Source organism: Nerophis ophidion, linkage group LG04 (genome assembly GCF_033978795.1).
Source record: "Nerophis ophidion isolate RoL-2023_Sa linkage group LG04, RoL_Noph_v1.0, whole genome shotgun sequence".
Lineage (NCBI taxonomy): Eukaryota > Metazoa > Chordata > Actinopteri > Syngnathiformes > Syngnathidae > Nerophis > Nerophis ophidion.
The window spans coordinates 78608907-78636858 of record NC_084614.1 but is presented as its reverse complement, the minus strand read 5'-3'; the positions used below and the strand labels follow the sequence as shown (position 1 = coordinate 78636858).

Sequence of the window (27952 nt, the reverse complement as noted above, 5' to 3'; positions counted from 1 at the left end):
TTTTGGTTTGCCTTCTCTTTACGCCAGTGTTTTTTGTTCCTAGCCTTTTATTATTTAATAAATACCTTATATCTTACCTTTGCTGTGTTCTGCTTCGACGCATCCTCGGGAAAACAACACCGGCATTACCATGCCGAAGAAGAGTCTTCACAAAACAATCTCTTTTATTCCAAAAAAAAAACCATCCCCTCCCCCACGTTTCATCTGGTCCGCCCCTAAGTCTATGTACATGTACCACTACCGGTAATTGAAAAGCAGAACGTTAATGCAAGGCAATGTACCAATGATTTCAGTTTATGCATATATGGAACGACACAGCACACTTGCTATGATACATATAATACCATCCATCCATCCATTTTCTACCGCTTATTCCCTTTTGGGGTCACGGGGGGGCGCTGGCGCCTATCTCAGTTACAATCGGGCGGAAGGCGGGGTACACCCTGGACAAGTCGCCACTTCATCACAGGGCCAACACAGATAGACAGACAACATTCACACTCACATTCACACACTAGGGCCAATTTAGTGTTGCCAATCAACCTATCCCCAGGTGCATGTCTTTGGAAGTGGGAGGAAGCCGGAGTACCCGGAGGGAACCCACGCATTCACGGCGAGGACATGCAAACTCCACACAGAAAGATCCCGAGCCTGGATTTGAACCCAGGACTGCAGGACCTATAGAGTTTTGTTATTTACCTTAAGTGTTTGTGTGTTTTGAGGCGACAAGCCAGGTTCAGTAGTTGTTTGTGTAATCGCCCTGAGAAGGGAGATGTTTTAGTTATACAGACACAAGGACACAACTTCGTTCCGTACACGTCTGTAAGGACTGCTACAATCAAACATCAACATTGTATACATGTACACAGTATTTGAAGATGTCTCAAGTAAATACAAAGGTTCATCCCATACAGTAAGCCCACATTGTTTGAGTAGCAAAAGTCACTAATCATTCCTTAACATAACAAATTACACTGAATTATTCCCAGAAACTCTATAAAACACACATTTAAACAGAAATACACGCAGATTAATAATGAACTACACACAGTAACTTTGTATATATCCAACACTGATGACGCAGCTAGCATTCGCCTCGACATCGGCAGTTAGCATTAGCTTTAGCATTAGCTTGATCCTATATAAAGCCTTGTCGACTGACAAGACACAGATTATAACAATATACTCTTTCAAACATGTTTTAACAGTACAAAGATACATTCGAGGATAAAACTATTTACATAAAAATACTTGTACCTGAGAAGGGAGATGTTTTAGTTATATAATACCAAAAAGGATAATTTTTTGATAAAACTGTCCTTCCATGTGCAGAAATTGGAGACAGTGGAGGAACTACTCGACCTTGACGAGTTGATTAAACTCAACCAAGCAGGAAAGATTTGCTGATAAGTAATTATAACATTATAATTGTGTACTTGTTTTTACATTGGAAATATTACTGTATTTAGATAAAAATTTCAGGTTATGAAATTGTGTAGATAAAACAGGTGTAGATAAAACAGGTCCTATACTTGAATGTATGTATGTGTTTGCCAGCCCCTTCCCCCAGTGTATGCTAAACACATTCTCTTGTATATTTGCAGACAGCCAGGCTCTCAAAGATTGGTGGATATGACTTAAAGAGCTGTTTAAGCACCATCATGGACAGCTACTTTCCTCTTTCTCTACATACACAGCAAAAATTGGAGTGTTGAAATTTCAGGGTTAAACATTACCGTGTTAATTTAAACTCCCAAAGTGTGAATTTAACACATTCTGATTGAAATAGTGTTCAGTGCTTGAGTTATTTGACAGAGTTGATCACTCATGAGTTAGTTTAACTCTGCTGAGATGCAATTAAGCCCCGCCCTGCATTTCACTTCAGTTGGAGGGAAAAGAGACAATAGGAACCATTTCGCTTCTCTCGTGCAGTTCCACAAGGTAAGTGCAATTTAATCAAATGTACTGAAACAGCTGCAAATTAATGCTGTGAAATGTAGCATGTACAATAAAACATGTATGGAGAATATGTGTTTTAGCAACTAAGCTTTTTTTGTCACCAGTTCTGAACAACAAAATCGGTCATGCTATTAGCTTGCATTTCTAAGCTAGCAGACAGTAGTAGCAAGTCACTTAAACTTTAAAAATGACAGTAAGTCACTTCCTCAAAGCCATGATAAACAAAGTTTTTACTGTACAAAATCTTATTTAAGGCTGGAACTAACAGTTGTGGGGGCTTTTGTTATTTTGTCCCTCACACTCTAAACTTCAAAAAACTGCAAAAACCTGTGGAGACATGTTTCTCTTGTCCAATTTTGTCTGCGGAGGGATAAGCTCAGTAGTTACTGGTTCATTTATTGCTACTCTTCAAGTTTTGGTGTTATTTATTATCAGGGTATTCACTGGGTCATGGACACATTGTATTAAATATTAAATGAGATTTAATTTAATTTAGTATTTAATTCATACCAGGGCCTTTACAAGCATCTGAATCTGTCTTGACCTAGGAATATATAAATGTAAGAACTGATTGTTAGTTTTTTTTTCTTGATTAGGTACAAATTAATATAGCTGCAGCCTCTCCTCTGTTCTCAGGGGCACAGAAACACACGCACGTCAGTGAGCAGCAGAGCAGAGGTTACGGTGGATCCCGTGAAATGACAGTAACTGTAACATCAGTTTGACGACATCTAACTGTAAGTACTGTATGTGAAGAAAAACCTCCTCGAGTATAAACATCTGTAAAACCTGCGCAAACATGTGAAATACTTTTTAATCCGTTTGCTCCTCCATCTCTCATTTATCCTCTGACACAGCATGCTGGCTCATCTTTAAACTGTAGCAAACAATCTAGCAGTCGTTGTCCTTATACTTTCTGTTAACCATAACTCGCCACTGAAATGATTGTGTTAAAAGTTTCTGCTGGCAGAGCCAACCAGCCCTCACTGCCACATAAACAGCTGAGAAAGGAGGAAAGAGATAGGACAGGAAGAATAACTAATGTTTTTTTTTTCTTTTTTGCTGTGTTTTTAATCCTATTTTGAAATTATTCAATATTGTGACAACAGGAATATGATTAAAATGACTTGTTTCCAGTGAGATATTGTTCAGATGATATTGTGACTTTTCTGTTGTAGAAATTACTGTTACTGCTCTAACATTTAGTTTTAATTACAATATTCAATTGTGATCCCTTTCAAAATTCTCTCCCTCTCTCTGTCTCATGTATACATAAATATAGACATATATATATCTATATATATATATATATATATATTATAAAGCAATCATTTAGGAATGAAAAAGAAAATTATTGATAGAGGCCCCTGCAAAATATTAACAAATCTTATCCTTTACTGTGACACATTGACCTCTAAACTGTTCTTTCTTTAAATATTGACTTTCTTTAATATATGTTTTGCATGTCTCAGTGAAGATGCTGGTCCAGGTGAAGTACAACCAACAGCAGAAGTATGTGAAGCTGGATGACGTTGAGGGACAGTTTGACTTTCTCCAATTCCATGAAAAAGGTGTTTCAATTTACTTAATCTTACCTTAAAAACTGTTTGAAAATAGACCCACTTTCTTTAAAAACCTCATGTTGTATACTCTGGTGTCTTTACATGCCTGAAGCAGATTCCTTTATAAATGGGGATAATTTACTCAACATGTGCGCCACCTAGAATGTAAAGCATTTTATACACAAGAACAGTTAACTGAGAAAAGCCAATACTTAACTTTTAAATTTGGACTTAAGAAGTGTCAGGGTTACTTGAGGGAAAAAATCACCAGTGGATGACTCCATCTAACTAGAACAGTCATTTGCTGTGAGACAAATGAAACTGCACATAAAGCACATAAATCACAATTTTCTCATACTGTTTTCCAGTCATTGAGAGATTTTGCCTGCCACCCGATGCAAGCATTATGTACAAGGATGCAACAGGGACAGAAGTTGATGCGGAAATATTCAGCGACCTGGTTGGACAAGGCAATGTGGTGCTGACAATATTCTCAAGCCAGGGTGAGATATAAAATCATGTATTATCAGGCACTCTGTACACTACTGAATAAAATGATCAAATGTTTTTTTCTTTTATTCCTTTAGAATTTTCAGACCTGTCCTTGTCCTCTGCATCTGAGATCTCTGACTCTAGCTTCAACTCAAGCGGAACTCTTACCATGGATGAGATCCCTCGCAAGAGAATAAGCATGATGCAACATCAGCTAAACAGGTTTGAACAAAGCTTGATTCACTTGAGTTTTTTTACACATTAAAACAGTTTTTGCGTGTCAAGGATAGCTGTTTATCACCATATTTTGCATTTTCATGTTTTTGTTTTTCATCAGTTGATTGAAGCTGTGTTAAAAGCCAAGTCTGGCAGTGAAGCAGTACTTCAGGAGTACCAAACAACAGAAACCCTAACAGATATCACAAGACGACAAATGGTCAACATACTGGTGGCTCACATGATTGATAGTCATGGGTATGTATGTTTTTACATTCTATTTTTGTGTGCTTGATAACAACATGGCCATTACATGGATCTAGATTAAAAAATTGATATCTCCTATCAGAAACCTTCCCACTAAGGCAGTCAGAGAGGAATATGCTCTTGGCATAGTGACACTGTTCCCGTCTCTCAAGGATCCATACACCAAGAAAGGCTATGTGATTCTTATTTTTATTATTTATATGACTATTTTCATGTCATTCTTGCATCAACATTTATTTCAATAATTGCAATTTTTGGCCCTGATGCTATGTGCATAGCACTGATATGAATTCTCTGAGATGTCTCATGAACTAAGTATGACAATGAATTTAATCTTTTTTCATTTCAGGAACACTTCTATGATGCTGCTTGTAGTGACGACTATGACTGGTTAAATATGGATTAGCAATCACTTCAGGGTGTCGGGTCAGGACAGCAATTATTCATTCAGGTGAGTGCAGGAGAAATAATAGATTGTCCAAGTCCAGATTTGCAGGTTCAATTGTATATTGAATTGTTCGTTTGCATTTGTGTATGTGTGTGGTTTCCTAAACAAACAAATACAATTATTGTAAATTAACTAAAGTGACCACAATACAATTGAATATAGGCACAAGCATGCAACATGGCTGTTAAATATACATTACTTAGCTGTGTATACACAGTTTACATAAATCCACAGAATTTGAACATCCCAGCCCTAAGTAATGTAATAATTACTAGAATTTAAATAGCATCACAACAATAATTCTAAATTGTCAATTGGGGCTAACAAACATGTCTAATGCTACAAACAGGCTCCAATAAGGGTATGATATTTAGCTAGCAGTTAGCTTGCGAACCTGATGCCAAACAGCCATTAGACAACAATAAAACTGACCAAATGAGTTGCAATATAGTTTTAAGCACAAAACAGGTTATATTAAAGTGTATATAAAGTAACTCACTTTGTATTGACGCACACTGTCAATTAAACAAATGACATCGAAGTTCACCGTAACTTTCAGAGCTTGCTGATATAGTGATGTGTTCAATGCCCCCTCCAGTGTCGTAAAAGTGAACTACACTCAAGCAACTCAATGCCACAAAAAGAAAACAAGCGTTTCAGAGACAGTCTTTTGTACACTGCTAGTAGCACAGGATACATTTCTTGGCGTCTGAAAACAGTCCAAAGGAAAATTCGGCGTGGATCTGAGGCGCCACCAAGTAGCTCTTTGAACCTTTCTTCAGGAGGCCCAAAGTTCCAAAGGATTGTCAATGTCGACAATCAGCTTGATGGGGATGCTTGTCAAGAGGCAGTATCTTTGCTCAACCATACCACAGACAATTCCGTGATTCTCCAGAAGATGAGAGAGACATTTCAGCACCGTCAGAAGCTTGTTAATGACCCAGGTACAAGTGGTGATATCCTCTCCATCTTCCCAAGATTCCTCGATACAAAAGGATTGGTAAGTTTGGAATGAGATGTTTGGAGCAGCCTGACATTTGAAAGTATTTCCTTCGGTGGTAGTTAAATATCTTCTTTCTTAAAGGTGGAGCAAGACTTCATTCTCCTATTTGATGATGAGACATCCTCCAGGCTGCTTCAGAAGTGGGATGTGTTCTTCAAACCAAACATCATAAAAGAGGCTAAGCGACTTACTTCAGCACCAGAGTTGCGGCGCTTGTTACAGTCAGCAGAATGTTCCATTGGAAGTGAGGAGGCAACATGTGAGTTTTATTTGTTTTTCTTGTTTTAAAGTATCTCCTGTATCTCTGAAAATGTATCTGATATTTGGAATAAATATGAACATTAGATGGAGGAAATGTGAAAATTCTTGAGTTAATTCTTGTGAATCTTTGTCCTCAGCTTACGACCATGAAATGGCCTCCCTGTTGTTGCTCATACATCTCCTTCCACCACCACCAGGAGGACCGAAGTCTCCAAAAATCAGTGCATGTGATGCCATTGAGAGACTTGTTGTCTTTCATAAGGTAATATTATGAAAGTGATAACTACTTGTCATGTGTCATGTTCTTAGCCACATGTGAAAATGAAGGCAGTTAAAAAGTGAATGAAACTTAAATTAAGTCTTAACACTCATTCCGATCTTTGCACTGAGATTGAGAGGATGTTTGAATAATGACTTTAATAATGTTTTTTTGTGGCAGCACAATATTCTGGTGTCTAATACTTAGTTTCCTTCTCTCAACCTAAGTCATGCTGCAGTATGGAGGAGCATCTCCGCAACCAGCAGGGTCGGCAGCCATACCTCCTCGCTGTTGGCCGTCAGAAGAGCAAGATCGACAGCTTCTACATCGCCATGGATAAGCATCTCATCCCATGCCAGGCAAACCGCTCCCTTGGGGCATTTGTTAAACTTTTCAAAGCACATTTTGATGAATATAAAGTTGGGCTTGTTGTTTCTTTCAACTTTGATTTGTTGTACTTCTGTAGCCTGTTTCATGATGTATGGCTTTTGATTATTTCTTTTTCAATCTACAATTCCAATAAATAACACGTATATCCAGATTACTGATAACTTTTTCAAAATAAAATCCATCCATCCATCCATCCATCATCTTCCGCTTATCCGAGATCGGGTCGCGGGGGCAGCAGCCTAAGCAGGGAAGCCCAGACTTCCCTCTCCCCAGCCACCTCGTCTAGCTCTTCCCGGGGGATCCCGAGGCGTTCCCAGGCCAGCCGGGAGACATAGTCTTTCCAACGTGTCCTGGGTCTTCCCCGTGGCCTCCTACCAGTTGGACGTGCCCTAAACACATCCCTAGGGAGGCGTTCGGGTGGCATTCTGACCAGATGCCCGAACCACCTCATCTGGCTCCTCTCGATGTGGAGGAGCAGCGGCTTTACGTTGAGCTCCTCCCGGATGGCAGAGCTTCTCACCCTATCTCTAAGGGAGAGCCCCACCACCCGGCGGAGGAAACTCATTTCGGCCGCTTGTACCCGTGATCTTATCCTTTCGGTCATGACCCAAAGCTCATGACCATAGGTGAGGATGGGAACGTAGATCGACCGGTAAATTGAGAGCTTTGCCTTCCGGCTCAGCTCCTTCTTCACCACAACGGATCGATACAACGTCCGCATTACTGAAGACGCCGCACCGATCCGCCTGTCGATCTCACGATCCACTCTTCCCCCACTCGTGAACAAGACTCCTAGGTACTTGAACTCCTCTTGACACGTTTCCAGTGAAGGTTGGACTCCGCCAAGGCTGTCCTTTGTCACCGATTCTGTTCATAACTTTTATGGACAGAATATCTAGGCGCAGTCAAGGCGTTGAGGGGTTCCGGTTTGGTGGCCACGGGATTAGGTCTCTGCTTTTTGCAGATGATGTAGCCCTGATGGCTTCATCTGGCCGGGATCTTCAGCTCTCACTGGATCGGTTTGCAGCCGAGTGTGAAGCGACCGGAATGAGAATCAGCACCTCCAAGTCCGAGTCCATGGTTCTCGCCTGGAAAAGGGTGGAATGCCATCTCCGGGTTGGGGAGGAGACCCTGCCCCAAGTGGAGGAGTTCAAGTACAAAATAAAATGTAATTCCTGAATAAGATAATTGTATCGAATCCAATGGATTGTCTGGTCCTAGAATCTCTTTGTAATGTTTGTTTGATTCCCCCAAAATACGACACAGTCTAATTTGAAAAACATATGTGCCTCGTCGGCTGTAGTAAAAAAAAAAAAAAACCCATGCCTCCTCGGTCTAACCTCTCCCAGCCCTTTATCTGCCGTGTCAAAGATGGATCAGAGACCACCTTTGCCCCTAACCCCCACTTCTTCTCCACTACCAAGAGAACAGTAATTAATCCGAGCTGAGTTTTTGAAAATATTCCAACATGACTTTTTACTTTCATTTTGTATCAAAGCTGAGTTGTGCTCTCTGGTTTATTTTGCAAATGAACCGACAGAACATGATCATGTACAAGACTCGCCTACCCACAATGCACTGCAGCCCAACGCTCCTGGTCGGATGTTTGTATCGGGGTTCATGGAGAGATGCGGTAAAGAGTGGTAGCCAAGACACACGGTCACACTCGGCAATTATTTTGACCTGGGGAGCAGATTTAGAGGAAAAAATGTGTCTGGGGGGCCGGGATATCTGATTTTCAGGTACAAAAAACTTCACAATGACACAAAATAAACACAACAGTTAAACCTCACACTAAAAACAAGACATTTACTTGTACGTTCAAAAGACAGACTAGAACAAGACAAGACATGCAATGTCATCTACAAAATGTTATGTAAATGTTAGTCATTACACATGTGGCTATGGTTTTGATGTATTTGTTACAGACATGTTTACGTCATGTAACATCACATGGTTCCATTTGCACCTTTCAACATATCTGAAAAGTAATATTAAGAAGTAAGACTTATATTTAATCCTACCTCTTCTCCGAGCACACGGTGACTGTACATACGGGTCGAAAAATGTTTGTGGAGTTTTAAGGCAAATACCAGATGAGTCGCCCCCTGGCCTCTTCTAAAATTAGCTCAAATAGCAGCACTTACCAGTGAGCTGCCTCTATTTTTTAAATTGTATTTATTTACTGGCAAGCTAGTCTCGCTTTGCTCGACATTTTTAATTCTAAGAGAGACAAAATTCAAACAGAATTTGAAAATCCAAGAAAATATTTTAAAGACTTGGTCTTCACTTGTTTAAATAAATTCATTTATTTTTTTACTTTGCTTCTTATAACTTTCAGAAAGACAATTTTAGAGAAAAAATACAACCTTAAAAATGATTTTAGGATTTTCAAAAACATATACCTTTTTACCTTTTAAATTCCTTCCTCTTCCTGACAATTTAAATCAATGTTCAAGTAAATTTATTTTTTTTATTGTAAATAATAATAAATACATTTTAATCTAATTCTTTATTTTAGCTTCTGTTTTTTCGACAAAAAATATTTGTGAAATATTTCTTCAATTATGATTAAAATTCAAAAAAATTATTGTGGCAAATCTAGAAAAACCTTTAGAATCAAATTTGAATCTTATTTCAAAGTCTTTTGAATTTTCTTTTAAAATTCTTCTTCTGGAAAATCTAGAAGAAATGATGATTTGTCTTTGTTAGAAATATAGCTTGGTCCAACTCGTTATATATTCTAACAAAGTGCAGATTGGATTTTAACCTATTTAAAACATGTCATCAAAATTCTAAAATTAATCTTAATCAGGAAAAAATACTAATGATGTTCCATAAATTCTTTTTTTTAATTTTTTCAAAGAGATTGGAGTTAGCTAGTTTTTCTCTCCTTTTTTTCGGTTGAATTTTGAATTTTAAAGAGTCGAAATTGAAGATAAACTATGTTTCAAAATTTAATTTTTATTTTTTTCCTGTTTTCTCCTCTTTTAAATCGTTCAATTAAGTGTTTTTTTCATCATGTATTCTCTACAAAAAACCTTCCGTAAAAGGAAAAAAAATGTATGACAGAATGACAGACAGAAATACCCATTTTTTTATACATATAGATTTATTTATTAAAGGTAGATTGAGCAAATTGGTTATTTCTGGCAATTTATTTAAGTGTGTATCAAACTGGTAGCCCTTCGCATTAATCAGTACCCTAGAAGTAGCTCTTGGTTTCAAAAAGGTTGCTGACCCCTGATATAAATGAATGTAACCATGGTAATAAAATGTTATATAGCAAAGTAAAAGTTGTGTTTCTTATCTAAGTAAATGTAACTCGTTACTACTCACCTACGTGGATAAGTGTGTTCACCTTTGACAGGTACGACAAAATAAAAATAAAAATAAAAATGATCACCATCGAGTTTAGGTGACTTGAAGCAAGCATGCATTCAATGTTTGGCTTTACCGTGTCTACTTTTACTTTCACTTTCTTTGATATTCTGCCAGCAGAAGCGTCTGCCTCACACTTTTCCCCCACGTTCAGCACTTTGGCCACAGCGAGTCCATCTCATGAAGGCTTTCTGCTGACTTTTTTACTCAGGATGAAACTTCCTGATGCAACCCTGGCCGGGAATCGAACCCATGCGAGGCAGATGCGTGTCCCGTTACCAGAGGTGGGACCAAGTCATTTTTTTGCAAGTCACAAGTAAGTCTCAAGTCTTTGCCCTCAAGTCTCGAGTCAAGACAGGCAAGTCCGAGTCAAGTCCAAAGTCAATACTGGAAAGTCCCAAGTCCTGCATTTTGGGTTTCGAGTCATTTCAAGTCTTTTTAACCACAGACTAATATATGTACACAGATTGTGTATGCTTTTAAAACGCTGTATGTATTTATTATTAAAAAAAACAGTGCTGACATTGCACTTCATAATAGCACTATTAACCAGTTATTCTAAACATTTAACTCATTCCTTTACAGTACAAACACATCTGAAAAAACAAGTGCAACTGTACTTATTTGCACAAAAGTGTTAACATTGTATTTCCATGGAATATTGCATTGTAACTAGTTCATCAGCAGTTTATGTCATGTTGTCACCTTATCTCATTGATCTCATCTCATACTGTATGTGTTTATGTCTGTGTACACATGAAAAACCACAAATACATGAACATAACAATGAACAGTGCTGTACTTGTTAGATGTCAGGGCCCTATGCAATATGTACACATATTCTTAATATAGTATACATTTTAACTGACCTTTATTTGACTATGTTTGTCTTTTTGTAGGTGGCTAAAATACGCGGTGCTGCTGACCGCCGTCTAATATTACGTTACTGTGTGTGATACATTCATTAACGTAACGTTATGTGTAGGTACCTCATGCAACCCTGCTTAAAAAAAATCACTTGACAATAAGTATGAATAAGGTAACATCTGCAGTGGACGCAACAGATTGCCGTGTTTGCAATGACGTTATAACCATAGACATCTTATAAGTAGACGCAGAATTGGCTGCTGTGACGCAAGCAATTTGGCCGCCATCTTGAAGTGGTGATGAGGAGCCGGCAAACAGCCTAAACTAACATTTGACAGGTAGAAAAAAAAGATGCTGGGCTGGTATTCAGCGTTTTCCTGCTCTATTGAGCGGACTGTTGAAAATAGGAATTGGAGGATTAATTTTCACAAGTAAGAATTTACATTAACATACTATTGGTTGTATTTTGTGAAAATAATATTACCTCAGAGTTAAGCAGGAGCAAAGAACTACAATATTTGTATGTGAAAATCACAAAGAAATCTTCTGGGGGAGGATGACCCCACTACAGGTATGAGGTTTACAAACTTTCAGGCCCAACTAAAACAAAATTCACCAGCCGCCACTGATTATGATGCATTCTCATTTTATTGTAACCACAGATAAGTCTTCAAGTAACAATATTCAAATACTAACTTTGTTGAGTAAGACAGAATTGTTTTATTCTGAATCCAGTGAAACAGATTGGTGGTTTTAGCTGAAATAAAGACTTTCAGGTGTTTATATATGTTTAAGTATTTGGCAGACACTTGTACCCCCTGTGAACATTTTTTTAATTCAAGTACCTCCTAATCAGAGCAAAGCATTTTTGGTTGAAAAAAGAGATAAAGAAGTAAAATACAGCACTATGTCATCAGTTTCTGATTTATTAAATTCTATAACAGTGCAAAATATTGCTCATTTGTAGTGGTCTTTCTAGAACTATTTGAAAAAAAAAAGATGTAAAATTAACTAAAAACTTGTTGAAAAATAAACAAGTGATTCAATTTTAAATAAAGATTTCTACACATAAAAGTAATCAACTTAAAGTGCCCTCTTTGGGGATTGTAATAGAGATCCATCTGGATTCATCAACTTCATTCTAAACATTTCTTCACAAAAAAAAAACTTTAACATCAATATTTATGGAACATGTCCACAAAAAATCCAGCTGTCAACACTGAATATTGCATTGTTGCATTTCTTTTCACAGTTTATGAATTTACATTCATATTTTGTTGAAGTATTATTCAGTAAATATATTTATAAAGGATTTTGAATTGTTGCTATTTTTATAATATTTAAAAAAATATCATGTACCCCTTGGCATACCTTCAAGTACCCCCATTTGAGAACCACTGGTCTATAGGTCCGTAAGATATATAGATATCTAATGTATTCATACATTGTTTATGTAAGATATACGCATGTATATATAACCTAATCATATTGTTTCTTTAACTTAAAAATAGCTGACTGTTTTTTTTCCCCTTCTCTGGGATTATATTCCCAGTTTTGATCTCCGACGTCTGGTCACTTATAGCATATAAGAATATTCTATTACTGTTAAGCAAATTATGAACATGCCAAGACATGTGTCTTTTATCATAGTTACACGTATGACAAAAAAAGCGCGTGAGTATCAGTGGTATTCAGAGAGTTAATATGAATTAAATGTGCTGACAATTCATTGCTCCTGCCAAAGGAATTGCCCTGAGTGGAGCGGATCACCACTCCAAGATGGCGGCCGCGCGTCACGTCAGCGGCAATAGGCAGTAGCGCTCGATGCTGTGTCTACTTATAAGATGTCTATGGTTCTAACGTTAGCAGTGAGTTTACAGCCTCACTCATTTAACTACACAACGAATAAAAGTTACGTTACTCAGCCAATAAACGTTAGCTTACATTCAAAACGTACCCTTCTTTGTGCAACTTCAAATGTCGAACGAAGTTGGAAGTTGTTGCGTCTCCGTCTGTAATCTTCCAACCGCATGTTTTGTATACGGCGATTCCTGTTTTGTTGACCAAGTCGTACTTTTAATACCCGAACGAAACAATTTATGGCATAAATTTATTCACTTATTCTTCTGTTGTTTGAAAGCTCTTCTTTGTTGGTTTTCCTGCAACTTTATTGGATGAATGCTGTGTGACGAAAACAACGCGGGTGTAATTTGATTGGCTGTTGTACTGACAGGTAGCGCACAGGCTGTCATCGCACACATGTTGACAAACACGCGTACACAATGGAAGATACGGAGCGCTCCTGAATAACTTTTTAATTGTTGGGTTTTGGGGAAAGTAGCAATGATCGTGGTGACTGCTTGTATTATCTGGAGCAGTTTACCAAAGGACAGCCCAGAGAGTTGGTGCACAGTTGCCTCTATATGCCTACAGAGAGAGGCTATGCTACAGCAAAACGCCTACTAAGGAAACACTTTGGAAATCCTTCAAAAATAACAGCAGCCTACATGGACAAAATTATGGCATGGCCAAACATCAAGTCTGAGGATGTAAAAAATCTCCAAGCTTTCGCACTGTACTTGCGAGAATGCTCCAATGCCATGGATGAGCTGCAGTACTTGGACGAACTCAACATGCCAGCTAGCATGAAGATTCTCATACAAAAGCTGCCACACAAAATAAGGGAGCAGTGGAGAGGAAAAGCAGCCGACATTGTTGACCAACAAAGGCGACGTGCTTGTTTCACAGACATTGTGAAATTTATTGAACAGCAAGTCAGAATTGCTTCGGATCCTGTCTTTGGCGACATTCAAAACATCCTTCGAAATAAAGCAGTAACCAAACCCAAGCCTATACATCAACGCAAATCACAGTTCAGAAGGAACAGTTTCGCAACTCATGTGACAGTTGTCGTTAAACCTACACCGGCTCCACACCTTAATAGGTTTGTGAACACCTCCTGTCTTTACTGTACAAGTGAACATGCATTGGAGGACTGTCCGATACTGGAAAATAAGGCACACAGGGAAAAGCTTGACTTTCTAAAAGAAAAAGGCCTGTGTTTTGGTTGCCTGTGCACAGGGCACCTGAGCAAGAGTTGCGACAGGCGCATCACGTGCTCTTACTGCAACAAGACGCATCCCAAAGTGCTACATATTGACAGGAGGCATCTGGAAAGTGGAGAAAATAGCCAACTTCCAAAGGTAAAAGCAGATATTTGCACTACATCCTCAACTTGTGGCCATACAGGGGCTGGCAAATATGGAATTTTACCCATCCTGCCCGTTCAAGTGAAGTACTCAAACGGCAGCAAGATAGTCCAGACATATGCTTTCCTGGATCCAGGAAGCACAGGGACCTTCTGTTCTGAACATTTGGTGAACAGGCTGAACACAGAAGGCCGAAAAACAAAAACCCACTTGCGCACCTTGGGGCACAGTAAGGTGGTCCCGAGCAGTGGTCTGGAAATCTCTCAGCTTACTTGTAGTAAGTTTTTTTGAGCTTCCTGATGTCTTCACTCAAAGGCAGATGCCCGTGTACACTAACAATCTGATTGGTGAGGCAGAACTTGATAAGTGGCCTTACCTCCAAGGCATTAAAATTCCTCGGATAACTGCCAACGTGGACCTGTTAATTGGTACCAACGCCTCAAAGTGAATGGAACCACGGGAGGTGATTAACAGCCACGGAGATGGACCTTATGCTGTCAGAACCCTATTGGGGTGGGTGATTAATGGGCCATTACAAGGCAATGACACGCCCCACAGTTACTGTTAACAGTTTGGAGGAACTGCCTATGAACCAGTACATGCATGATTTCAATGAGCAGGGATCCAAAGATCAAAAGGATATGTCAAAAAAGGAAAAGAAGCCCAAGATAGAGAAGCCCAGCAGGAAGACACCAAAAAGAAAACGGAGCGCAGATGACAGTGACGATGAAAGAAAAGTCAGTCGAATGCGAACAATACGCCAGGCAGTCTCCAAGGCCGTGTCGAAACAGCGGGAAATCCTTCTGGGTGACGGAGGCCGTGAGGATGAAGAGCAGGATGACCCAGAGGAAGCTTACCTGGATCCTGATGAGTCTGGCAGTGATGAAGACTTCATGGTGGAAGATGACGAGGACAGCGACTATGGCAAGTCCAAAAAGAGAAGAGTTCCCCGAAAGAGGAGGAAGAAAACGACCCCGGGAGTCCTTTGGGAGAAGAAGAGGAGGAAACTGAGAAGAAAAAAAAGCTCTCCTACCCCCAAGGTGACGAAGAAAGCTGATGGCCAGGAGTAGGAAAAGAAGACAGCTACAGTCTACATGTACTGTTGGTAATAGATCACCTGTATTGGATGTGCATAAGGAAATGGAGGCAGAGGCAATATATCGCTGACCTTTTTTGGAACAGGTGGTTTCACGAATATTTACCGTTGCTACAAGAGCGACAAAAGTGGACAAATGAAAAAAGTTTGTCTGCAAACAAAAAGGATTATCATCTAAAGACCTGTTACAAAGATATGCCTTCTAGGTGAAGGTATTGAGTAAATTAACTGCATTATTGCAAAAGGGAACATGAAAACCAAAGAAAGAGGTGTTTGTTTTTGGTATTATGGCTCTATTTTTGTTTTATCGATTCCAAATTAAATCGCTCTGTTCGTCACGCCAGCAGCAATTAGGGGCTGGTGTGTTAGAGCCAAATACACTTTCTGTCTGTCAAATTGATGACGTCACTCAAGGGGTTGGCTCCAAGGCCAAGTGCCTGGATATTTAGGGAGGAGTCAGGATCTTGCCCAGGTGTTGCTGAGTAGAGGCGCAACAGTTTTTGACTGTGCCAGGCTAGTGTTTGTTTGCTCCCGTGTATTTTCCGTTTTTGAACAAAGTGTGTTATATAATTGTGACTTTATGTTAGTAAATATTTTGGTTAAACATGGACACAATTCTGGGCCTCAATTATTAGCCGGTTGCACACGTCTGAACTAGCTTCATTTATATTCGGCAACCAGTAGCAGTAAAAGTATAGGACTTTACCGCTACAGGGGTTTTGGATATTAATTATGAAATGTTGTTCCTAGATTACATCCATGCTAATAAAAAAAAACTGCAATGATGTATTTTACAGACAAAAAGTTACACACTTTATCCCATGCCTGTGCAACAGCAAACATTTGGGCCCCTGTAGAGGGGGTCCAGACTGAGGCCAAGGGAAACAAACCTCATAGCCATACCACACATAAACGTGTGTAAGAGGGAAACGTCAAAGAACACAAAGGACATTAAAGACTTTAAAAGATGAGAGCTGATGCAACCAGACGCAAAAGTAAAACAACAACAAAAAACAAACATATACACTCTGTGGTGTTCCACGCCAACGTCTGCTGTGGTGGGGGGAGTATGGCCGGAGACAGGAGCAGACCCAACAAAGCAACCAAGAGAGCCAAGTCCGCATGGATGAACGAGGATAGATAGAAGGATAGTACTTTATTGATTCCTTCAGTAGAGTTCCCTCGGGAAAATTAAAAATGCCAGCAGCAGTGTACAGAACTTTGATCAAATTTAAAAAGTAAATCATAAATAAGAAGGGCATGTGTTATTGTTTTGCATTCCGTCATCCTCGTACAGGGGTGTCCAAAGTGTGGCCCGGGGGCCATTTGCGGCCCGCGGGTAATTTTGTAATGGCCAAAGCAAATTCTAAAAATACAATAAAAAAAAAAAAATTGCTATTAAAGAGCAAACAGGTGAAATGTGACAAGAAAATGTTGCAATGTTTACTCTAATAACACAAAGCTGCCATCTAGGCTGTTGTTTACTAAAAAAATAACAATAAATCAAAATCAATGTCATTATGGATTATTGACCTATTCAAGGCTCCAACGACGCCACATTAAATATTCCACTTTGAGATATTTTTTGGGGAAAATGTTGCATATTTTGTGTTTGCCATATAAAAATAAAAAAAACACCAATAATATATATATATATACTTGTTGGATGGATCAGAAGTTCATCTGAAGATGATTGTGTTTAAAGTAAACGGTAAAAAAATATATATTTTTTTATTTCTAATGAGTAGGACACTTTTGGATCTCCAATAATTTCAGTAGGATTTTTCTTTTGTGTCATTGCTAAAAAAAAATAAAAAATAAAAATCAATGTTTTTATGTGTTGAATTTTCTAAGGCTCCAATTATTATATAATCTCAAATATTCCACTTTAAAATTCTATTGGGGGAAACTATTGCATATTTTGTGTTTTTTTCCCATAACAAAACAGGGTTTTCTTTGACAAAAAGGGCATACAACTTAAATCTTTGAAAAGGTTATATTGACAGATAGACCTAATGTTGATCTACAGATTTAAACCTGGAATAATGATACAAAATAATGACACATTTTAAACAATTTTTTGACCAAAATCCTTTGGGGTCCCTGGGATGAAGCCTGAGTGGAGGCCTAAATGTATATTTTTATACATATATTGAATATGTTATATAGCAAAGTAAAAGTTGTGTTTCTTATCTAAGTAAATGTAACTCGTTACTACTCACCTACGTGGATAAGTGTGTTCACCTTTGACAGGTACGACAAAATAAAAATAAAAATGATCACCATCGAGTTCAATGTTTGGCTTTACCGTGTCTACTTTTACTTTCACTTTCTTTGATATTCTGCCAGCAGAAGCGTCTGCCTCACACTTTTCCCCCACGTTCAGCACTTTGGCCACAGCGAGTCCATCTCATGAAGGCTTTCTGCTGACTTTTTTACTCAGGATGAAACTTCCTGATGCAACCCTGGCCGGGAATCGAACCCATGCGAGGCAGATGCGTGTCCCGTTACCCCAGCAGGGACGCCTCACGCTTGGGAGACATAACGGAGGTGAAAGTTAAGACGTGAAATAAAAAGAAGTGAGGATGTCCTGCGGTGTAGCGACTTTATGTCTATCAATCATTATTTGTATTGATGCTTTCTTGAGAGGACTACAATACGATCACTGATCGGATGTTCCAGCCCTGTCATTACTTTTAACTCTCAATCTCACCTTCATTCCTCTTTCTTTCTTTTCTTTCCAAGTTTGGCGGCCAACTTGACACACCTTTTTGTTGTCAAGTCACGTGATTTCCCAGAAAAGCCACACAAGCATTTACCTGACGTGGCCACAAGGGGCGCTCTCTGGTGAGTCCAGTAGAAGACTTCTTGTCAGTTGACTGCTGCCACTTTTCTGTGCAGAATAGCGTTTCGTTTTCTCTCCTCACTGTGACGTCACAGAATACTGACTCCTCATTGGCTCAGGTGGAGTATTATAAAAAGAGCCTCGACAGTTCCTGGTTCATTTTTCCTGTTTGCGAGTCAAGCGAGTGTTCGTCACTTTTGTCTTTCTCTGCGGGATTAAAAGTGGCAAACATCTTTTTGTTTCGCGCTGACATCATGAACTTGTTTTTATTCTTTCTTCTGGTCGTGCAAATGTACAGCGTGACGCCTGGTAAGTCCTTTTTATAAGTTTATTAATATTTTACTCATAAATCCTCTTTGTGCCTTCACTTAGTTGACTTCTGATAGTTTATGTTACTTATTAATTAAATTATTGTTGTATTATTTAAGACCTTTATTACTTAATCCTGGTTCTTTTTAAAACATATTTTATTGTTTTCCCTTTTTCCTAGTAAAAATTCAAAATGTTCCAAGAAGGTTACAGAAGCTGAGGAATCCATTTAAGCTCTTTATTTATTTTGACTTTAGTGTTTCTTGTTCAAAGACTTATTTTTTCCAAGGCTTGTAAGAACGAACACAAATCTTCAAACACGGAAGTGTCAGAAACTAATCAAGTGTAGTAACATCACCCCGCCACAAGATGTCAGTAAGAGTCGACATCAAATGGGCAGAACAGGTTGTGTTCAACTCTGTTGTACTTTTTATTCAGCCTCCATTGTAGAAAATATATGTTTATTTTCAAAATGTTCAAACCGTCAACAGATGTTAGTAATATTATTAATGTGTTGTATTTGTCATAGAACATGTGAGTCTTGACTGTGATATCTAGCAGTGTTTGATGTTCACTTTAAGACCCGACTGAAGACGGAAGGAGCTAAAATATTCACAGTGCAAGATTGTTGAACATGAAACAAAATAATAAAAAGTCATCCTGTTGTTGTTTTCTTCTTTCAGTGATTCACACGCTGCAGTATTTCTCCACTGCGTCCTCTCAAGTTCCAAACTTCCCAGAGTATGTGGCTGTTGGTTATGTTGATGGAGTTCAGATTTTTCACTATGACAGCAACAGCAGGAAAGCAGAAGCCAAACAGGACTGGATGAACAAAATCACAGCAGAGGATCCAAAATACTGGCAGAGACAAACAGAGATCGGTGTTGGTAATGAGTTGAGGGACAAACACAACCTTGAAGTTCTTAAGAAGCTTTTCAACCAAACTGGAGGTTTGTTTATGTTGAACTTTCTACTACTTAAATGTAATTCATGTACTCTTTTTATACTGTAGTAAACACACATTACTGCACTGATACTTGTCTCTGTCCATCCCATAATAACCTACACTAATACTGTGTGTGTGTGTGTGTGTGTGTGTGTGTGTGTGTCTCAGGTGTTCACATTGTCCAGATGATGTCTGGATGTGAATGGAATGATGAGACTGATGAAGTTAAAGGTTGGCAACAGGAAGGTTATGATGGAGAAGATTTCATATCGTTGGACATGAAGACATGGACATTTACTGCAGCAAAACAACAAGCTTTCCCCAGCAAACTCAATTGGGACCAGGACAAACATCTACTAGAATACTATAAGTTTTACTACACTGAGGATTGTCCTTCTTACTTGAAGAAGCATGTGAACAATGGGAAGGAGGTCCTAATGAGAACAGGTAGAAACACAACATGTACTTTCACCTTTTAACTTGTTAGCACTCCCCCTATAGGAACATTACTGACATTACACCCTGTCTCTTTATACTCTTCTCTCTTTCTCTCACCTTCTCTCCATCTTTACCTTCATTCTAACCTTCTCTCCATCTTTACCTTTGTTCTAACCTTCTCTCCATCTTTACCTCCATCCTCACCTTTTCTCCATCTTTACTTTCATCTACACCTCTCCATCTTTACCTCCACTCTAACCTTCTCACCATCTTTATCTCATTCTCTTCTTCTTTCCATCTTTACCTCCATCATCACCTTTTCTCCATCTTTACCTCCACTCTAACCTTCTCTCCATCTTTACCTCCATCCACACGTTCTCTCCATCTTAAACTGCGTTCTCACCTCTCCATCTTTACCTCCATTCTCTCCATCTTTATATCCTTCTCTTGATCTTTACCTCCATTCTCTCCTTCTCGCCATCTTTACCTTATTCTCTCCATCCCTCCATCCTCACCTATCCAACTTGACCTCCATTCTCACCTTCTCTTCATCTTTACCTCCGTTCTCCCTTTCTCTCCATCTTTACCTCCATCCACACGTTCTCTCCATCTTTACCTCCATCCACACCTTTTCTCCTTCTTTTCCTCCATCTACACCTTCTCTCCATCTTTATCTCCACTCTAACCTTCTCTCCATCTTTATCTCATTCTCTTCTTCTTTCCATCTTTACTTCCATCCTCACCTTTTCTCCATCTTTACCTCCACTCTAACCTTCTCTCCATCTTTACCTCTGTTCTCACCTTTTCTCCATCTTTACCTCTTTTCTCCCCTTCTCTCCATCTATACCTCCATTCTCCCCTTCTCTCTATTTGTACCGCCATTCTCTCCATATTTACCTCCATCCACATGTTCTCTCCATCTTTACATCATTCTCTCCTTCTCTCCATCTTTACCTCCATTCTCTCCTTCTCTCCATCTTTATATCATTCTCTCCTTCTCTCCATCCTCTCCTTCTATCCAACTTTACCTCCATTCTCACCTTCTCTTCATCTTTACCTGCGTTCTCCCTTTCTCTCCATCTTTACCTCTGTTCTCGCCTTCTTTCCATCTCTACCTCTGTTCTCATTTTCTGTCCATCTTTACCTCCATCCACTCTCTCACTCCATTTTAACCTCCGTCCACAAGTTCTCTCCATATATACCTCCGTTATTACCTTCTCTCCATCTTTACCTCATTCTCTCCATCTTTACTTCCATTCTCACCTTCTCTCCATCTTTACTTCCATTCTCCCCTTCTCTCCATCTTTACCTCCATCCACTCTCTCCCTCCATCTTTACCTCTGTTCACACCTTCTCTCCATCTTTACCTCCGTTCACACCTTTTGTCCATCTTTACCTCCGTCCACACCTTCTCTCTATTTGTACCCCCATTCTCTCCATCTTTACCTCCTTCCTCACCTTCTCTCCAGCTTTACCTCCGTTCTCACCTTCTCTCCAGCTTTACCTCAATCTAGACTTTCTTTCCATCTTTACCTCCATCCACTCTCTCACTCCATCTTTACCTCCATTATTACCTTTTCTTCCATATTTACTTTAATCTACACTTTCTGTCCATCTTTACCTCCATCCACACCTTCACTCCATCTTTGTCTCCATCCACACCTTCTCTCCATCTTTACCTCCAATCACACCTTCACTCCATCTTTGTCTCCATACACACCTTCTCTCCATTTTAACCTCCGTCCACACATTCTCTCCATATTTACCTCCGTTATTACCTTATCTCCATCTTTACTTTAATCTACAATTTCTGTCCATCTTTACCTCCATCCACACCGTCTCTCCATCTTTACCTCCATCCACACCTTCTTTCCATCCCCACATTCTCTCGATCTTTACCTCCATCCCCACATTCTCTCCATCTTTACCTCCATCTACACCTTCTCTCCATCTTTATCTCATTCTCTCCTTCTCTCCATCTTTACCTCATTCTTTCTTTCTCTCCATCTTTACCTCATTCTCAACTTCTCTCCATCTTTACCTCCATCCACACCTCATCTCCATCTCTACCTCCGTTCTCTCCTTTCCCCTCCATCTCTACCTCTGTTCTCCCCTTCTCTCTATCTTTACTTCCATCCTCATCTTCTCTCCATCTTTACTTCTGTTCTCACCTTCTCTCCATCTTTACCTTCATCCACACCTTCTCTCCATCTTTACCTTCATCCACACCTTCTCTCTGTACCTCCATTTTCTCCATCTTTACCTCCATTGACACCTTCACTCCATCTTTACCTCCGTTATTACATTCTCTCCATCTTTACTTTAATCCCTACCTTCTCTCCATCTTTACTTCCATTCTCTTCTTTTCTCTCCATCTTTACCTCCATCCACACCTTTTCTCCATCTTTACCTCCATCCCCACCTTCTTTCCATCCACACCTTCTCTCCATTTTTACCTCCGTCCACACCTTCTCTCCATCTTTACCTCCGTCCACACCTTCTCTCCATCCACACCTTCTCCCCACGTTGTCCTGTGTTCACACGTGACATCACTTCCTGTGCAGAGCTTCCAGAGGTGTTCCTGCTCCAGAAGACGCCGTCCTCTCCGGTCAGCTGCATGGCGACAGGTTTCTACCCCGACGGTGCCGACCTGTTTTGGAGGAAAGACGGCGAGCAGATCTTCGAGGACGTGGAGCACGGAGAGATACTCCCCAACCACGACGGAACCTTCCAGATGTCGGTGGCGCTGAAAGTGGAGGTGACGGCCGACGTGGAGGGCAAGTACGAATGTGTGTTTCAGCTGTCAGGCGTCAAGGAGGACTTGGTCACCAAGCTGGAGAGAAGAAGCATCCTGAGCAACGCAAGCCATGAAGGTGAGAAAGACACATTTAGTTGGAGATGTTTCCCATCACAAGTCCACCTGTCACCATTATTGATCCATGTCACCATGACAACGCTTGACGTCTGCATGCAAAGTAGTCATGAAGGTTTCCTCTTCATGCTTTGTCACTCCACTTGTGCTTTTTTGCTCTCCACAGACAACTTGAGCGTCGCCCTCGCTGCCACGGCGGCGGTCCTCGCTGTGGCGGCCATCATCATCATCATCATCATCATGGTCATGGTCAGGCGTCACAGAAACAGACAAGGTGAGGGACGCCAATGTCCTCTGTCTTCTTCTTCTCGGTGCACTCGGTCCAGGCCGTGAGTTGATGCTTTCATCCGGGCTGCAAAGGTGCGGCCATCTTTTAGTTGCCTTCCAGCCAAACACTCAAAGATCCACAGAGACAGAGCGCACACTCTCACGTAGAAACACGGCGTGACGTGAGGGGAAAAGTCCACTTCACCTTGTTTCTCTTTCATTTCAGCCCAGTACGATCCAGCTGGTAAGTAAAACATCTTTTCTTTGAGCCGCAAGAAACAAAGCCGTGGTGAAGCGTCACTCACATGGAGGTCTGATGTGGACCTTTGTTACAAGTTTAGCCGGAAAAGCCCAACTGGAGCTGACTCCTTCACAATAAAAGTCCCTCCTGTGAGCACACGCAATACAAAGTCTGGCATATCTCACTTTTGACAGGAGTCCTCATGATGAGGATCAGCCAAATGAGACATCAAGTGTGCTGACTCGTCATGTTTCCAAGTCACACCTCAAAGATCTGATGTGAGTGACGAGGCACCTTCTGGATGTTCTTCCTTCACCGTTTGCGTTTGTCCCGCAGCTCGCCACGGCGGCGTGGAGCTCGACGAGAACGTGCAGGCGGATGAAGGCTGAGTAAGCTCACATGGACTGTCTGCACCTCCAAATGTTCTTGTGTGAAGATGATGTTCAACTTGGATTCACCTGCTTCTGTCGGGAATGTGCTGAGTGGTCTTCTTCCTCCAGGATGCTTTGTGCACTGGAACACAGGGAGATGTCTCCATCGCTGAGGGACGTCATCACACTCGGAGATGAGATGGAGATGTGCTTTGTTCTTCGTCCGACTGCTCCTCACGCTATTCCATGTATTCTTCTTTGGCCGTTAAAAGACTTTCAAGATCAAACGCTGGTGGCTGTAAAATCGCACGTTTCATGGCCTTGACGTCATGACGAGGATTTCTTCTTTTCTTTCAATGGCCGCTGCTTATGATCAATATCACATTGTGTCACATCTCTGTCAATAAATCCGTTTTTTCTCCACTCGCCTCGCACTGCTTTCTTGGGGACCAGGAAGAGTCTCAGTCATAAAAATGGTAGAAGTCGTTCATTTTTATTTATGTTTGTATTTTTTCATTCAACACTTAAATCACTAAATCAATTTCAGGTTTATCCGTCCTTATCAGTCTTTTTTTTTTTTCATGTTTTACGCCATTTTTGTCAAAACCTTGTTTTGTTATGGCAAAAGCACAAAATTAATAATTTTCACTCGACGTAATTGCAATCTTAAATATGTCAATAATTCATAACATCATCGATTTTAATTCATTATTTTTTTTTAGCAATGACAATTAAAACTTGTCCCACTGAAATTATTAGGATCCAAACGGGCCCCACTCATAAAAATAAGTCAAACATTTTTTTTTACTTTCAACACTTAAGTCCCTCGATAAATTTCAGATCCATCCCTCGTTTCTGTGACGACCTGTCACGTCAGGTGTCACGCGGTCTGTTTGCGTTTGTGTTTATCTCCTAGTCGGCGCTCTTATTTTGGTCCCACTTCCTGTTTGTCTCCCTGAGCCCTTTTCCCTCCTCACCTGTCGCTGATTGGCAGCCTGGCCACACCTGGTCATGGGGTGAGGGTGATGGGTCAAATGCAGAGGAAAATCTCACCACACCTAGTGTGTGTGTGACAATCATTGGTACTTTTACTTTAATCAACTGGCTTCTATTTATGCCTGCCTCGCCCTCCAGTCAGGGCTCAAGGATTGTTTTGTGAAACGTTTCTTTGGTTTTTCTGTATGCTGCTTATGCTTCTGTGCACTTCCCTGCTGCACCTCCTTGTGCTCCCTGTGGGAATTAAAAGACTCTCACCCGCACGTCGTCCTCCTGTCTCCTGCATCTTGGGGTCACAACTAGAGCAGCCATGCAAGTACGTGACAGCTTCTTCATTTCTGTTTTTTTTTTTTTTGCCCTATTACTCAAACACCCTTTTTTTTGTAGGATAAACACAAAATATCCTATAAAAATATTTTGAAGTCAAATTTTGGAAGTGACGTAATTGGAGCCATGACTAGTTTAAATAATTTGTAACAACATTGAGTTTGATTCATTATTATTTTTGAGCAATGACAGCTTTAAAGAGAAAACAACCTGCATGGCAGCTTTATTAGACTCAACAATGCAACTTTTCTTTGTTCCATTTAACATGATTTCACCTCTTTTATTCCACTATTTAGTTTTTTTATACACTATCTGTAGAATGTGTCGTGTATGAGCTTATATGGGACATAATGTATAATATTTCTAATTGCCTTTTTCTTTTTCATGCCTTTCTTCTTCCCCCCGTCAAAAGTAGGTGAATCCACAAATATAAATAACTACAGACCGATTTCCAAATTGGGTTAATGTTGAATGTCCAATCCAAGATGGCCGACAGGACTGTCTTTTGTTTGTCTGCTTGTCAAAGTGGTCTGAATTTCTATGTGTTTTAGTCTCTTTTTTTAGCCAATTTAAGTAAATTGCACTAGTTTTAAGCGTAACAATTGATGAATGAAGGCTTACTTCCAAAAAGTGGTATTTCTGACTGCTTTTGTTGGATTTGGAAACCTGGAGGCCTCTGACCTGCTGAAGCCGGGAGATGTTTTGCTAGCTGAAATTTTGGCCTTCCATCTGCCACAGTCTGGATCTATACTAGTCTCAGCTTGGCCTTCCACTACCTACAGTCTGAGTCGACTGGCTTTATCTTGGCCTTCCGTCTTCCACGGCCTGGATCCATCTTAGCCTCAGACTGACTAAAGCTGGGCCTCTGCTAGCCTTAGCTTGGTCTTCCAACTCTTGTAGCTTGGACATCTGAACTTTGATTATTGGACCTGGGTAGGTAGTAAAACAATTTAACAATGACTTTGACAAAAGCTCTCTATTTAATATTAATGCTTTTTCCTGGACTTGTTTTCTGCAATTGTAGTGGGGTACCTGACCAGGTGCTCCACCAACCTTTAACTCTACCAAACGCAATAACAATCACCTGGTCCTTTGAAACTACAGCATTTACACAAAGGTTATTGATATCCACATGTGGGTCAGTGCTAAATAATTCTAACCAGCTTCAGTTATGGTGTATTTCTGTGCTAAACAGATGGTTTTCTCCTTCTGATATTACTCATTTTGATATTGTGAAGCCAAATAATGTTGTCATGAGGTCACCTTGCCATATGAAACGGAAAATCTTTATATTGCTCTTACTTCTGCTATCAGGCAATGTGCAACCAAATCCAGGCCCAGCTTTATACAACATCAGTACTCCTGATGAACTTAGAGCTAGGTCAGGTCTTGGTTTAATTCATTCAAATATTAGAAGCCTACTGCCAAAATTAGACTTAGTCAAAATTTGGATTCAAACAACCAATGCAGATATATTTATTTTATCAGAAACCTGGCTAAGTAAAGCAGTCTCTGACAAGGACATTGCTATAAATGGATACAATGTCTTCCGATGCGATCGTCCTCGAAAAGGTGGAGGGGTGGCTATGTATATAAAAAACAGATTTAATGTTACTTTATTATCATCACTGTCAATCACTAAACCATTTGAACTCCTTGCCCTGCAGCTTGAATTCTCGCATGGCCAAACTCTCGCAATTGTAGGGTGTTATAGACCTCCCTATGCCTCCACTGAAGCCCTTGCCTCTCTTGAATCCTTTATGAGTGGACTAGTGAACTTCTCTTGGTTGGTGATTTAAATTTTGACTGGTTGACTTCCTCTTCTGATAACCTTAAAGCTGTATGCAACACACTAAATTTAACTCAATTATTCACTTCCCCACCTCGACCCAATACTAAAAACCCCTCAAAATCATCTTTACTTGATCTAATTCTAACCAATGCTCCCCATAAGTACACTGGTACTGGGGTGTTTGTCAATGACTTGAGTGATCATTGTACAATTGCAGCTGTAGGAAACTGCAAGCTACCAAAATCAAAACCCATTATTACATGCAAAAGAGATATTAACATTTTTTGCCTCCCAGCTTTTATAAACGACTTAGCTGCCTTTGAGTGGAACAGAGTTGCTTTAATTGATGATATTGAGATAGAGTTGAAATACTTTTATAACAAATTTCAACGTATAGTCAATAAACATGCTCCCTTTCGAAAATTTAGAGTTAAAGGTCAAAATCAGGGGCGTCGCCAGACATATTTCACTGGGGCGCGTGCCCCACTGTTGATCTGCAGTGCCCCAGTAAAAATGTCACCAATAAAAAAAAAAACGCTTCAGAGTTTTTAGTCTACATAACATAGACAACAGCGCACATACTACTTAGTATGGTAATTGATTGCTACTGTATTCACTCCACGAAACAGTGAGCACATGGCTACTTAATATGGTAATTTATTCACGTGTGGATCGAGACTTCGGTTGAGAGAGAGAGAGAGGGGGGGGGGGGGGGGATTCGAATCACTATGTGAGGTAGGTGACGTTAGCCAACAACAATTTGTTAATTACATTATTTTTATTTTTATTTGACTCAAACTCTAACTCCTAGATGGATTTAAGAAAGTTATTGGCCCGCAGCAGGGAAGAAGCAGCAAGGAATGAGAGATGTAAGTGAAGTCCTAGCTAGCTAGGCAACATCATTGTCTTGAGTTGATGCTAAGTTAGCTAACGTTATTCCTTGTATCAAGACAAACATATTCATTTGCTGTACGAGCTGTCGGGGCAATTTCCAATCAACATGAAACATCATGTTGGTTATTGTCTGCTGCTTCTGCATCAATGATGATTTGGAGTCAGCATGTGTGAGTTGAGTGCTTCTCAAATGGTTTATCTTCAGGAAGAAAAACATTTTTCCATATCAAGTCGTGAGCCAAAT

General features: G+C 39.9%; 1 protein-coding gene and 1 long non-coding RNA gene across 8 annotated transcripts in view; both read left to right on the top strand.

Moving 5' to 3' along the window:
* Positions 1-4355: 4355 nt before the first annotated feature.
* On the top strand, positions 4356-6464 carry LOC133550612 (uncharacterized). The gene is made up of 4 exons (XR_009806345.1): positions 4356-4487; positions 4579-4672; positions 4846-6206; positions 6346-6464. It is a non-coding gene; the product is annotated as an uncharacterized LOC133550612 (long non-coding RNA).
* Positions 6465-18354: 11890 nt separating this feature from the next.
* Positions 18355-27952, top strand: part of LOC133551926 (class I histocompatibility antigen, F10 alpha chain-like) — a 30747-nt gene continuing 21149 nt past the window's right edge. For 2 of the 7 annotated variants that reach the window (XR_009806585.1, XM_061899134.1), the window contains exon 1: positions 18357-18564. Coding sequence is in view for 4 of the 7 variants with exons in the window: in XM_061899134.1 (XP_061755118.1) it covers positions 18510-18564 (55 nt within the window). In the remaining 3 variants the exon portion in view is untranslated. Of the gene's footprint in view, positions 18565-19247; positions 19515-19678; positions 19958-22512; positions 22822-22986; positions 24123-27952 lie in introns of those variants that run through there. The other 5 variants (XR_009806584.1, XR_009806583.1, XM_061899133.1 and 2 more) reach the window with 5 other exon arrangements.